This window comes from Salminus brasiliensis, chromosome 2 (assembly GCF_030463535.1).
Source record: "Salminus brasiliensis chromosome 2, fSalBra1.hap2, whole genome shotgun sequence".
Lineage (NCBI taxonomy): Eukaryota > Metazoa > Chordata > Actinopteri > Characiformes > Bryconidae > Salminus > Salminus brasiliensis.
The window spans coordinates 42,415,817-42,431,297 of NC_132879.1; the positions used below are offsets into that span (position 1 = coordinate 42,415,817).

The 15,481-nt window shown below is 38.4% G+C and overlaps 1 protein-coding gene across 3 annotated transcripts in view; it reads left to right on the forward strand.

Moving 5' to 3' along the window:
• The window catches only part of grm8a (glutamate receptor, metabotropic 8a), a 262,109-nt gene extending 253,037 nt beyond the window's left edge, over window positions 1-9,072 (forward strand). Inside the window, exons 10-11 of one of the 3 annotated variants that reach the window (XM_072672832.1) lie at window positions 5,787-6,033; window positions 8,339-9,072. In XM_072672832.1, coding sequence (XP_072528933.1) covers window positions 5,787-6,033; window positions 8,339-8,391 — 300 coding nt within the window. In that variant the 3' untranslated portion in view covers window positions 8,392-9,072. Of the gene's footprint in view, window positions 1-5,786; window positions 6,034-7,676; window positions 8,020-8,338 lie in introns of those variants that run through there. The other 2 variants (XM_072672833.1, XM_072672834.1) reach the window with 2 other exon arrangements.
• The last annotated feature ends 6,409 nt before the right edge of the window (window positions 9,073-15,481 follow it).

Here is a 15,481-nt window from a genome sequence, read left to right on the forward strand (position 1 = left end):
TAAAAGTATGGTTACATAATTTCTGTTATTGCCACGCATTCTAATTGTGCCAGAATTATCTGACAGGCCTTGAAGAAGCATGTGTGTAACTTGACTGAGAGTTCCTAAAGGTTACAAAAACTGTTTATCAGATAAACAGTGTGTAAACGTGTTGCGAAAACCACAGATTTCCCTCATATGCCTCATACATTCAACACAAATGCTGCATCTGCTCATCCACTTATCTGTTTCTTCATGCTTAGGGTCACGGTGAGTTCGAAGCCTAAACAGTAATCATTGGGTGCAGGGCTGGAATATCCCCTTGACAGGGCACCACTCCAATTAAGCATAGCCAGTTCATCTACCCCGTGTCTTTCTGGTTTAGGAAGTGGGCGGAAACTGGAGCATCCTAAGGAAACCCACACAGTACATGGGGATAACACAACCCTACTAAATATTTTGTATAAGAAAAAGTGTGTTTTAGGTGCATTTAGAAGTGCATTTGTTATGTGTAGGATGTGCTGGATTCGGATGCATCAAGACAGACACAAACAGCATGGCAATGGTAATGGGAATGCTGTCACTATAAATGCTACTACTCTTCTGGACGTAAGTGCAATCTAAGAAACAGAACATGCAACAGAAGCATGCAGCTTAGGCAGGTGTGGCTGATGCGTATCTGCTTAATGAGGTCAGTATTTATACCTTTAATGACAGAGTCTATTGGATTTGTTGTTTGTAATAGGAATTGTGGTTATGCATCTGTGCCAAGGTGTGTACTAGATGTGTTTGTCAGTCATTAATCACCAGTTTTACTATGTCATGGTCAAGCTTGCGAATGCATTCTCTGTACTTATCTTTGGAACATGGGCCTTTGGCATTTGTATGATTCTGGCCGATATATTTATGAGCAAGGTGATATACTCCCTGTGTTCTTATGTGCTTTGAAATATATACCACATAAAATATGTACCACATTTCAAAGTGCAGGAGAACCCCGGAAGCATAACACCCCCTCATACTAGTCATGCTTTCTACACAGAGGTTATAGTTCAGGCTTTTGTGCATAAGTCTACTCACAGAAATCTGGAAGTATAGGAGACATGCTAAGGTGAGGAACAGAACTGAGCATTTACTGGGGGACTAGAGGCACAGTCCTGGAATAGTGGAAGCTTTAAATTGCTTTGAAGTATGACTCATACTCATCTGGATTCTTTATATCCACTATATAGCTCTGTGTATTAGAAATGTCTGCAGATTTTTGGAAGACAGGGCCACATTTCAAGGGCCATGGTGTTGTAGGCTGCAAATTGATTTTCACTTTCAATCCCACAGTTTTAATAGCACCGAATTCTGGACTTTATTTACACCGAACTGTCAGCCTACTATTCATTGTCGCGTCATCAAGGGTTCTGGGGAAAGCAATCATTTGTGTACACAGAGTATTGCTGGGCAAAAACAATGCCTTTAAAATGTTTATTTGCCTGTGTGTGTGTGTGTATGTGTGTGTGTGCCATGTGTTTGTGAGTGATTGTGTCAGAATCCTCTCACAGACCCTGAAAAGGTGTGTGCATAAATGGGCCGATGGTTCCTGGAAAGCTTTCTCCTCTGTGGATGCCACTGTCAAAGCACATGAAAAGATGCAATGATTATACTGCCACTGTCTAAAGCTTTATTGTATGAATATCATTGCAGTGCTTGACAACATTCAGCTTAATTGTGCCTTCTACCAGATTAGGCTTAAAGTGTGTTCTTAAGGGTCCTGTTTTCATGCAAGTCCAACTGCAGTCTAGTGGTAAACTCTGGTGTATTGCTCATTTAATTGGGTGCAAGTGCGTTTTGTGCTGTTTGCAGCCAGTTGCTTTTTTAGATGGCCAGATGTGGAGGTACATTATTTCTATTATGCCACTTCACCAAATTACAAACTAAACAGGTCTAGACTGTGCTAGACAGTCTGTGATTAGTAATTTTGCATGTCTGTTAAATAGCAATGTCCTATAAAACATCCACCATGCTAGAAACCTAGCTGGTCTGATTGCGAGCTGAGTCTTACAAAGCACAATCGTACACAGCTGGCAGTGAAATTGGTTTCATCCCGTGTAGTATTTCAACACTAATAAAGTACTTTGGGCGTTTGGTTTCAGCAGAAACAATGATTTGCTGCCTTCATACTACAGTTTTTTACTGCTGCTGTGTGACAGGCACGGTCAAATGCTACTTGCAGAGGCTGACTAGTGGATTTATTAGTCGACTAAGCTGTGCAACCTCTTGTATCAAACCCATTTACAACAGATTATCAAAATTGTGCACCTTAATGAATGTTTTCACATTTCAGGAGATGACTATGATCTTTCTGGTGAGACCAAGGCTTTCTGTAGATGACTGGAGTGCACTAGATAACAGGTTTAAGCTTTGGTCACAACAAAGGCAGGTGAAATTTGGCAGAAAAGCCTAAAAGGAGTTAAATCCCAAGGATAATTCAGTTTACATTGAGTACAACTAGCAAGCCAAGTAGTTAACACTAGCAGATTGACTACAACTAGATTCCCTCCAATCAGGACCACCCACAGTTGCCAACAACCATTTTTTCTCTACTTTTACAAATAAAATGTACCTGTTTGCGGTCCACATGACATGTTATTGGGATATTGACAGCTGAGTGTGAACAATAAAAGACAGGACATTGCGTTTGTCTATAATTGTGACCTACTCGGACAAGACTAGTTAAATGTGAGGAGGAGGAGTATTGTAATATTACTACAGGACATTGGTAAAATTTATGATGATGACATACAAGATAAGAGATCTTGGCATAAATTAAATAGATGAGGTGGGAGTGGCTACTCAATTTGTGCACTGCTGCCACCTCCAAAAAACATGCCTAATATGTTTAAACATTGCAGTGTCACTACTAGAATGAGAATAGTCCTGTAACACCATGATATTGACAGCCTAGGACACATCTTAACCACAGAGGAACATATTCATCAAGAATTTACTCATACAAGAAAAGTGAGTGAACCTTTTAAAAGTACCTTAATTTCTGCCTTGGTTACAGATTAAATTGTCATCTAATGTATGGAAAGCTATTTATTAACCGTGAGATCCCCCTTTAGCAGGAGTCACCTCCACCACACATTTCCTAAAGCTGCAAATATGATTTGCACAACATTAATGAGGAATTGTTGACCATTCCTCATTGCAAATGGATTTCAGTATTTCTGGGATGCCTTGTGGGCACAGCCCTCTTCAGGCCATGTCAAAGCATCTTGAACTCTGAATTGGCCATTTCAACTCAAATCTTCTTCTTTTTCAACCATTCTTTAGTTAGTTTACTTTACTTTTTCTAGCCTTTATTGTGAATGTTTACTCAGTGTGATTCATAGAAGACAGTGCAACTTTAGTTAGTTAGATTGTTTTTGTCCATAATTGTGACTTAAGACCTATTTGGACAGAACTTTTCTTACATGAGTAATGTAATTTTACTTCAGGACATTTGGGCCATCTAAAAGTTGGGCAATTGACAATTACTATTCACACAGGATAAGAAATGTTGCCATACATTTAATAAATGAGGTGAGAGTGGTTACTTGATTTATACACTGTTGCCACTTCTGCAACACGTTTAATATGAGGCTTTTTTAACACTGCAGTGTCACTGCTGGAATGAGAATAGTCCACCATACAAAAGTATCAAGCCAATATTGTACTGTGAGCACTTATAAAGATGGAGGATGGTTAGAGAATTATAACCCTCTTATAGTAATAATGAAATTTCAGTTTGAAAATTAGCTGATATATATTTAAAATGTATGTAGGCTAAAGTTGTCAGAAATGTTGCACCTCTGAGGAGTCCTTTGGCTCATCTTCTGGATTGGTTGTACGTTGTTACACCACCTGAAGTTTGCAGTAGACTTCAGTGACCCAAAGTATCTGTGCAATGCATGACAAAACTAAAGTGAGTGCCTCCATACTTAAAACATAAAAAAGTGAAAACCCCATTTTCTACAGGATATGACAGAATATTTACACACATACCAAATTGCACAGGATTAAAGTAACCTGAGGTTATTTAAATGGCTTGTTTTACAGAAGGTAAAAGCCACTGAAACCTTGAATACTAATGCGAGAGCACGCAGTCCATAAAAATGACTGCCATTTTATTAGAAATCAGTGCAGAAATCCAGGTCATTCCAAGGTGTTCATTTACTCTATCTTGCGACTGTGGAGGCAGCTGTTCATGAACTGTTTCTAATGACTAGTTTGTGGGTTTTCAAACTGCATCAGCCATTCATCATTTTAATTAGCAAAACTGAATGTGTGTTCGGAGTAGCAACGACAAAGGACAAGGACTTTTTAAAAGATGTTTACGATGATTTCTTTCTAAATAAAGTACTGAAAGGACTGTTGGGTTTTCTCGCACTTTCTAGTTCATACAGATTTTAGGTTGCAGAGAGTAGTAAAGTAGTGAGTAAAAAATATAATTTGGAAGAAGGAATTAGCCAGTTATAAAATGGAATACGTTGTGTGACCCAACACTGCTGCTGTTGGGGGTGGGGGGGGGGGGAGTGGGGGGGATTTGAAACAAATTAAAAGAGCCAATCCTGATAATGGATCGTCAGTGTTACATTAGGTTAACCATGAATGATTGCTTTTAAATACCAGACTGGTCAAATTTATGACCCTTAATTATTTATCTAATAGCCAACACTGTCCTCAAGAGCCTACACATGACAACGAACAGTTACAGGAACAAGGACAACCCACACAAGCACAAGAAGACAAAAAAGGCATTTGTTGTGAGTCACTATCATGGCACAGCGTGTGCGTTTTACGTTTGAAAACCACTTGCCTGTGGTAAAATGCACTGATGCATACCATTCTGATCACACCCTACCCCAAAACCCTGCACAAATATAGAGTAACGGTAAATGTCCAAAAGTTTGTAAACACCAGTCATCTGAAGTTTCTTCTGGAATTAACAAGGGGTTTGTCTCTCGTTTCCTGCAGCAACAGACTCCACTACTCTGGAAAGATTTTGCACTAGATGTTGGAACATTCTGTGAGAATTTAATTGCATTCAGCTGCATAAGCTTCAGTAAGGTCAGGTACTGATGTTGGATGATTAGTTTTGGATCAAAAATGTCACTCCAACTCATTGCACAGAGCTCTTTCACTCCAGAGAACATAGTTTCTTTGCTCCACAGCCCAGTAAGTGGTGATATCACTTGTGTTCTACCCTTGAGCATCCTATTCAGTTGGCAAGGCTTTTCTATAAAGATCATAGAAGCTGTTTGTTTTTGCAGCATTGGATACAGGAATGGGATATTGGATTGGTAGAATATCTTTATTATTCTAAGGTTATTTGAGGAAGCACAGTTTTTTTTTTTTAAATCTAAATATGCTTGTGCTAACAAGCTATTCTTGGTCACCACCGATGCCTTAGTAAAGTTTATTGAGTGCTGAGATAAGTAGTCAGCTTCAGTGGAGTAATTTTTTTTTTTGTTACGAAGACAATGACTCTTTCTGAGTGCCTTACATATCGGCTGTCTTTCCAAGACAGCTCATTTAAGCACCAAAGAAGCGAAGGACTATATAGTGTAATATCATTTTGAAAAGGCTGTATCTTATAATATTGTTCAGTGAGATACTAATGATCTGGTTTCATGAGTAGCCAAGTTCTCAAAACAGATTTAATTATTTTCATCAGTGTGCCGCTCTGATGTGTCTCTTAATCTCTCTCTCTCTCTTTCTGGCTCTCTCTCTCTTTCTCTCTCTCTCTCTCTCTCTCTCTCTCTCTCTCTCAGATGTACATCCAGACCACCACGCTCACCATCTCATTAAGCCTAAGCGCCTCTGTATCACTGGGAATGCTGTACATGCCGAAGGTCTACATTATCATCTTCCACCCGGAGCAGAATGTCCCCAAGCGCAAGCGCAGCTTCAAGGCCATTGTCACTGCCGCAACCATGTCAGGCAAGCTCACCCAGAAAGGTGGCGACCGGCCCAATGGAGAAGTCAAGACAGAGCTGTGTGAAAGCATGGAGACCAACAGTGAGTACTTTCGTTAAGTACACTCAACACTAGTTTCAGAATATTCAGAAACTTTAACCACCTCAGATCATTTGAAAGAGAGTTGTATGAATGTATGGGAAATTCAGTTCTTTTTCAATGCTGTCATTTGGCCAACAATTCAGTATTTAATACCAGGTTGACATCTTATTTTGTTTTGGAGCCTTGTTTTCGAGTGTATTACAGTGCAAATGGTTAAACACCATTAGAATTTCTTCTAATTTAGTCTAGGATTAATCCAGACCTTTAGTGTTCAGACAGGTTTTTGTATTGTATCATTTATCAAGAATTGTGATACTATACTATTGTGATACTATACTTGACAGCATTATAATGATGGTATCATGTTAACCCTAATTTGAAATGTTCATGTGTAATTGCACTCATAAACATGTGTAGACAGGGATTAATCTTATTCCTGAACTACTTTGTCTTTTCAATGAGGAAATCTCCATTCAGCATGCTGCGTAGGCCAGGACAAGGCACATTTAACTAGAGCTGTCAAAAATAAACAATTAACCTGCTTACTCAATATTAAAAAAAAAAAATCAATGAAATGTCATCTTCTTGATGAATCAGGATTGGTTGGCCAATACATTTCATGAAGCATATTTAAAAAGAATATTAAATAATCTATTAACTTAATGAATTCCTTAAAGGTTGCCCATTTGTCTCAATTACAGTAAAAAAGAGAGGGACATACCTATTTATATGCCTTTTTGCTTCATAGTGTTTTAAAAAATTGCTGTTCACTAGCCAGTCTATATAGTCCATGCAGTTGCAAGAAAGTGAACCTTTTAAAATTACCTGGATTTCTGCTTTGATTACTAATATAATACGGTCTACACTAAAAAGCTGTACTGTTTCTAGTTGTACTAGAAAAAGTAAGTGAACCCTTAAGTTTAGTTACAATTGTGTTTGTCCATAAGTGTTAATTAGATAATGGTCCACATATTTTTATATCCATAAATCCAGGTAATTCCAAAGGGTTACTCTATTCTACACTTACTTTATTCTACAACTGGTTGTGGACTCTAAGGTGTAAAAAAAGGCCCATTTTAGATTCACCTCTTCTATGACTTAATCAGCCTGCCACCTTTTAGCTCCACTCATTCCTACTGCAGACCTCAGAGGAGAGCTTGTTTATTTTATATCTTAAAGACACAGTAAGTGCATAGTAATAGGAACAGCCTGTTCAATTGCTTGATTCTGTTTAATTTTTTTTTAACTCTCATCCTAAAATGATCACAAAATAATGATTTGACTACTAATATAATTGATAATGTCCTAATTAACGAGAGTTACTCCTGCAGCACATGCTCAGAACTTTCCTTCAGTCAGGTCTGATTATGCTTGTTTCATCAGACTCGAATTTAGCGTGGCCACTGAGTGGACAAACACATGAAATCAATGTGCACGGTTTCATTACTAAATCCGGCTAAGCTCGCTTACACCTCCTTTATTTTGAAACCTGCCAGAATGTTTGAAATGTTTTGATGTTTTTTTTTAAGGAAGGGGATTAGGGAAAGTGTTCAAATAGTTAATTGTTCAGAAGTGATCTGAGGCTTTTTAGAGAAATAAGCACATTTGAAGTAATTAAACCAACCGCTTTGTTCTATCTGCAGGTACTGGCTTGCCTTCTTAAACTTAAAACACACACACACACACACACACACACACACATATCATCATTCAGCAGTTTGCTCTTCCAGACAGCACCCACTGGTCACTGTTTGTTTATTTACTCATTAGCTAACTCTGTGCTGACAGAACCAAGTCTCTTTTGAAAGCTAGGCAAGTCTTATTTTAGGATTATTTGGTGCCAAGATGCTATTTTTAATCAGTGCTCTGGTGCTGTTCTTTTTATTCAGTGCTCTGGTGCTATTTTCATTTTTTATTCAATGCTCAGATGCTACTTTAATTCTGTATTCAATGTTTAGGTGTTTTATTTGTCAACCTAGGTGATTTAATGTGAAGCTATATTTGCATTGTCTTTTATGAAATGTTAATGTGCTGTTATTAGTCAACTCATTTTTATTTTTTTTGTTAATGCTGAAATGTTTTCATTTTTTATTCAATGCTGAGATGCTATGTGTGGTTTCCATTACAAAAGCAAATCCCCCAAAAATATTTGAAAGATTTTGAGCTTTAGGAAAAAATCATTTAAACAAAGGGCAAAATGATTTTAAATGATTTTTAATGATTTTTGAATTCCTGAGGACATGATTTGAAAGCAAAGGCAAGCGCATGTATGCAGTATGCAATTTTCTTTGTTTCTTCCCCCCAGCAGCATCCTCCACCAAGATGACGTACGTCAGCTATAGCAATCATGCCATCTGAGGTGGGACTGCCTCCAGGGGCATAGCCAGAGTGGAGCCTGTCCAGACCGAGACGTGTCATGTGATGCGGATATGCAGCTAGACCTCACATGGGCAACTGAGCATGAGACTTTTTCTATCATTCTGCATCAAACCGGATGGACAACAGGAGCCACTGGCTTACACCAGTCAGGGGCCTGCCCTGCGCTCTAGAGCTACCAATCCTGCCACATACACACACACACACACACACACATACATACATACTTACATGCACGCACACAGAGAAAATTACAGAGAGATGCAGGTGTGCAGTCATGACAAACAAAATAAGGCAAATGAAAATATTAAAAAGTATGAAAAAAAAAACCCGCAAAAAATAAGAGGTACACATGCTACAGTGCAAAAAAGAGACCTGACAATAGACATTTATGATGAACTTTTTGAAATGTGGATATAAAAAGAGAAACTATATGAACCATGGTTGTTGTTATTCTTCTTGTAAGTATTTTTGTGATTGTGCAGATTTTTTCATTCTTGTTCCACGTTGTCTGAAACCTGCATACCAAGATGAGATGTCTCTGTATTGGCTAATCGGACCATAGCTTGGGGTTGTGAAGCTGTAAATGCCATGGATGACGCATGCTAGTTTTTATACAAAAAATAAGATTTATTTATAATAAAGGAATGTTTTGCAAATGTGTAGCGTTGTTCGATGTGCATTTCAAGCCGGAGGGATATTCCCCTCACATTCCTTAGCCGACGAATGAAATTCTAAAACCTCATTTGGAGGAGATATGCCCGGATGTCAAAATCAGCACGCTCCCAACACACTCTCCATTTGAGCATATTGAATTCTTCCCATTGATTTGTGCTGAGATTATGCGGCTACACAGTTCCAACGTGTTTGACTGTGCTGCCTTGTCTTCCATAAATGCAGGCTGTGTATTTTTAAGAGCCTGTCAACTTGAAGAGTGATAGGTGCAGAATTCCATTCTGCTGAGGTGAACACAGCACCCCTCTGTTACTGCCTGCTACATCTGATCTAAACGCTCAGTTAAAAATACATGAGCACTGCCTGTCAGTGAGCTGCACTGCTCCTGCGACTGTGGCCATCGGTCAGGCTCCATCCGTGAAGCCAGCTATATGTGCAACACGTGCCACACACCTCCTCAGTAATGTAACTATGCATTGTGGTAAAGCAGACCACAAAGACTGTCATTGGTCCACTTTCCTTCTTCGTTGCACCTTTTCCTCCTTTCCTCCTTAAATTCAGTTGGATGAACATGGAATAATGGATTGTGTGTACGCTGATGTGAGATAATTGGCATTTGCTCAGTTGTGTCATTCAGTGTCATTTACCCTCCTTCTTCCTCAGTTCAATGGCCTTTTGGCTATGAGCTCATAATCCTCTCCAATTCAGCCATCGTTTGTAGTATGCTAAAGACATTAGTGTAGTTAGAAAGTTAGTGCAGTTAGACAGTGACATAGAAACCCTATTGCTAGACCAGTGGTTTGGTGACTAAGCCATCTTTTTTTTATTCCTCTCTTTGTTTTCTTTTCATTACTTTCGCTCATTTTCTAGTTTTTATTTTCTTCTTCTTAATGTTATTCATCTTTTCCTCATCTTATTCCTCACTGTGTGAGTGTTCTGATCTTGGTGCCGCTAGATTTTATGTGGCCATGCTGGCCCACTTTTTCAACAAAATCAAATCTTTATTGTTGCAGTTAGATCAACTTTTCTGAGGATTCACATCTCTGTCAATAAATGTAATTATCTGATAGACCGATTGCAATATTGGAATATACAGACATTTGGTCCTTCTCTATTTGGATTGCTTCTTATAAATAATCTACAAATAGTTTAACAAACTATCTGTTCAGCATAGTGTTGAAGAGAAGTAAGGTTCATTTAATATATATTTAGTTCGAATCTAGGTTAAATGCAAGATGAGCATTTTAAAAGCAGCTAAATGTGGCTATTCAAATAAAGTGTTACTGATATTTTACCAGGAATGACTCTAAAACGTGCATCATGAAACTAAACACTGACCAACAAACACACTTTACAAATCAGTTACACAGTGTTAATTACTTGCAAAAAGGTGCTTGGGCCCGATGATTGCAGCTTGCTATTTTGTTATTTTAACCTGTTGGTGGGCAGCAATGGTTGACTTATACTGCACTCAGGAGCAGATAAAGGGTTCAGACCAGCTGCCACATCCTTCTTCTTCTTCTCAACTTTCAGAAGTGTGCATTTGGGATACATGGCAACCTCAGAACTAAGACATGACACTAATTCAAGTTTTCAAATTCTGTTCTGCCATTATCTGTCTCTTTCTTACAATCACAAGTGGTTTTAAGATTGAAAAAAAATGTGATGAATATCTATTTGAGGATCTATTTGAGAAATCTTCGTCAAAGTAAGTAAATGGAGGCCGCATTATTATAATAACAATGTCCTACAATACTGTGCAAAAGGTTAAGGACCTTTTTTTTGGGATGCTGCAATATAAACTGGGGGTCACTTTGACTGGAATGACTTCTGCCCAGTACTATATGCACAATGCAGTGAACTTCTGTATGTGTGCCTTTCTTTGTGTGACTTAGGTCTCACTAGGCCAGAGCTGTGCAAGTCAGGAATCTGAATCAAAGAGCTCAGCACTTTGAGGGACATGTTGCCATGACAGCTGAACAGATGTCAAAGCCTTTGGACCTTTATCTCAGAGGCTCTTTCCTGGTAGTGGCCACTGCTCTCCATCGCAAAATCCCTCAGCGAAGCCAAGTCTGGCCTATCTCTTAAGCTCTTGCATCAATACTAGGCCATGATGGAGCACATTAACTCTGGATACGGGGTCAGCTTGTTCAAGCGAAAATGCTGTCTCCAGCAGCTTCAGCAGAAAAGCATGTAATCTGAAAAAATCTTTAGGGGGAAAAAACACTATTTTCCTTTTCTCCTCCGCCATCCCTTGACTTTACCTCACATCAGTCCCTTGCCAGGGTGTTTTCATGTTTGTTAGTTTCACCTAATAAGATTCACCAGGACCCAAAGTAGAAAATTATTCTTTGTTGTAATTCTGCTCCATTGTTTGTGGACCTGAGAATAGCAATGCCCAAAGGAGGAGGAGAAGGTTTAATCTTCAGACATCCAGCTGGCAAATGGAAATACAATTGCGCCACAACAGAACACTGTCTGATACGTTTGCCTGTTGTGTTTTATTAAACATGACTCCCAGGAGGAGTTAAAACAAGCTTATATTCACTAGATAGTGGCTAGAGCTCTGAAACAGGCCTCTAGCCGTGCATTAGGTGCTTTGCCTACAAATACTACATATCAGAATCTCTTCCTGCAACCTTGGCCTTATTTCTTCCCTCATCTTGTGATTAGAAAGGAAACATATGAGTGGCCTCCAGAGCATTTATAAAAACACAATGCCTGCAATGCTCAGACTGTCAAAAAATGTCAGCTGTCAATCATCAGAGCTCCCAGCATGCAGAGTTACTGGTGCTTCATTTGCCTAATTGTGACAAGCCTACATGGGAATAGTACAGTGTGCGAACGGACAAATAATACCTTAGACAATATACCTGTCTTATCATAGAACAGCTGTCAGAGTCATTGCTACAAAAGGGATAAACAACTTATAGAAGCAACACTTTTTTTGAACACTTCTTTACAAACCGCTTTGTACATAATCTCTACATTCTGTCTACATTCATAGGTTTTGGTTCTTCCTACAATCAAGCTAAGTACCAGCTGAAGACCCCGCCATGGCTGTATACATTTTTATACGTTATTCATGTAGGCATTATAGAGGCATGGATGGCTTAGGATGGCTTAGAAACCATTAGCCACCCGGGGACTGAAAAACTAAATTGAAAGCATGCTGACACCTAGTTGAGACAACAAGATGCAAGTATAGAGTTGTATTGTTCATGTAATGTTATCATTATGGTTTCTAGCCTTATTAAAATATGTGGGAATCATGAGAACTGTTTAAAAATGTTTCACTCATTTGTTTCTGCTGGAGTTCACAGGGGCATTATGGTAGCTAATGTTCATAGACTAATATAAAGTGACTCCCTAATCTCTAAGGAACAGTATAGAGCACCGCATAGGTCATAAAATGATGATTTATATGGTTATCATCCATAGCGTGCACAACGTTCTACAGATGTATAATGGATTGTTTGTGTGTAGAAATCACTCTTACCACCAAAGTAGAGACCTGTATAGGGGACTAGAGGTCAGATTCAAGATCTGTACAATGCTAATAATTTATTTTCGAACCTTAGTAAACTGGCAAGAATGTTGAATGACTGGCAAAGAGTTTATACACTAAGCGTAACAAAGTGGTAATATATCAGATCAGGACTACAGATGAGTGCTACAGATGTACTCTAGATAAACTAAAACTGCATGTTCTGCTTCTTAGTATTAGCTGATTAGGAATTGGACTTAATATTGGAAAAAATCCCCCAATAGAATAAATATATGGCAAAATGTGATTTGGATCTTCTCACCAAGACAAATTCCTTGTATGGGTAACATACTTGGTGAAATAAAGAGATTCTGATTCTGATTCTGATTCTGATTAAACTGCAGAATGCCAAGTAGTGATAAAGATGGTCTATTTAGAACAATTGAATAACTGAGAAAAACTGTTTGCATACCAAAAACTCAAAAAAAAAAAAAAAAACAACAACAAAAAAAACAAAAACAAATAGCAAGTAATCAAATAATAGTACTGTAAGTATTAGGATTGTGGCTCTGGGATCTGGCTTTGATAACATTTATAATATGTGTGCTTTTGCACACATTTTCCAATACAATCCCTCAAGTTCTGCTTTTTAAACCTGTGGATTACCTGAACTTCACACCTTACCGGAAAACCTCACACCTCAACCAACTTCATCACTTCATGATCTGTGTGTCTGCATTTGCATTGTCTTCAAGGCAGATTGGTTCCTTTTTGAATGTGTGTGTTTATCCACCAGAAAAGTAGAGAAAGATCTCTTCAAATACATCCAGACCAGCCTCTTATCCTCCTGTATGACATCTATACTCTCTGAGCAATTCGTTATGACCGCCTGTGTACTTTCTGCTTAAAAAGCAGACAAAAGTTGTCACTTAGAAGTAGCAGACAGTTAGGAGATCTGACTCTTGAGTCCCTCTAGATCATTGCATCTGTTTTCCTGTGTGAGGAAGAAATCTGATTCCTGTAAGCCCACCTAAACATTTCTGACTGTAACTGGGCTGAGGGGGAAGCATATGCTGTTGGAGGCATTTAGTCGCCCTAGAGGCTGTCCTCACACTCCCCACACCATCACTTTCCATGTTTCATTGAGGACAGATGAAGGCGGCAAACAAAACTGTCGCACATGGTTGAATTTCTGCATAAACGTTAAAGCAGAAACTCTGCTTCCATACATTTACAAGCCATGGCTCTCATTTATCAGTGGTGATGTTCACACATTTGTGCTTGGCCCATACTTAAGATCTGTTGTACTCAAAGTGCAAAATTACATTACAACCTCTTGTATGAGACTGTGTAAAGATGTGGACAGCGCCAAGGGGTAGAGCAATATAATTACAAGTGCAGTGAAACAAGATGAGCATGAATTGAGCATGAATGAAAAATGTGTCTGCAGTTGCTTTCATCTAATGATTTGTCACAGTTTCACAACTGGCATATTCAAAATGATGTCATTTACACTATATAATTCAAAACATTTTGTTTACCTTAGTCTGAAAATTAAATCAGGACATACTTTAATGTCCACTACATGCATTACCCGTTCATCAATTAAAATCATGCAATTTATAGGGCATTCGGAAGCCATATATATGTCAGTCTGGTCTGGAATCAACAATTCTGAAATTCCTGGAATGTTGGATAGAACTGGAAGAAAAGTCCACAGAAAAATTGCTCAAGTCCATGCTGCAAGTGGATCAGTGACTTTCTGCTGGTTCTATGCTCAAAGGTCTCACATGGGCAGATGTTTGCAGGTTGTCAAGCTTTCTGCCTGGCACCCCAACAGTCCTTGGTTCCTCTTGTCTGCAAAAGGCATGAGACTCAAAAATATTCCAGTGGCAGTTATATAACTAACAGTAATATTTTATGAATGAACTTGTTGATAGAGTGAAGTATCCAAATCTTTAAGCAAATCTTTGTATGCAGACCCATGAAGTCAACCAGATATGTTGTACTTAGATGGTTGATGGATGTCTAGTTCTCTCTGTTGTAAATTAGCAGTACTGTAGTTTACTGTAGACTATGAGTAGCAGGCATGATGAGTAACAAAACAGATTTGAGATGATCAGTCCATAATGTTTCATTTCGCCTTCCAAATATTACATATGAAATTCTGTGACGAGCGTAAGGACTACTGAGATTTGCGTAATCGTGTCTGTATCAAGGCACAGAGAAGAGGATTGTGGGCAATGGTAGACAGTAATAAAGTACTTCACTATTGTGCTTTTTTTCAAATATCTGTACATTATTAAAATATTTCCATCTGCTGAAGCTTTTACTTTCACTCCACTACATTTCAGAGTGAAATGTTCCATTTTTCACTCCACTACTTTCTGTACAAATGTGTCATTACTCGTAAATGTGAAGTGCGAGGAAAGCAAACTATCTGAAGGATCATACTGCACTTTTCACTGAACCCTCGCCCCTAAATACTGACTTCACAATCATATCTCTAATGCACAGCAATCACAGAAATTCTTCAGAGTTATACTGAAATGCTGACAATGTTTCTGATTAACATCGCATTCCAATAAATATAAATACATATTATAAACTGTATTTATTTACATACTTGTTAAAAATGATCAAAACAAAAAAATATATCATCAAGAACAACTACAAGAACTACCTATGCTTATGATACTTTAAATCTAAAAGTAAGTACTGGTGTACTTTTACATCAAGAACAAATACAAGTGGAGGACCTTGTCTAGTCCAGTCAATTGCAAATTGCATGTCATATCTATGCCAAGAAGTAGGCTCACTCTTAAAATCAATGTACCCATAGAATAACTTTGGCTTCCTAATGAACCCCTTTTTGACACCATTTCATAGACTAGTTAGGTTTACTTACTA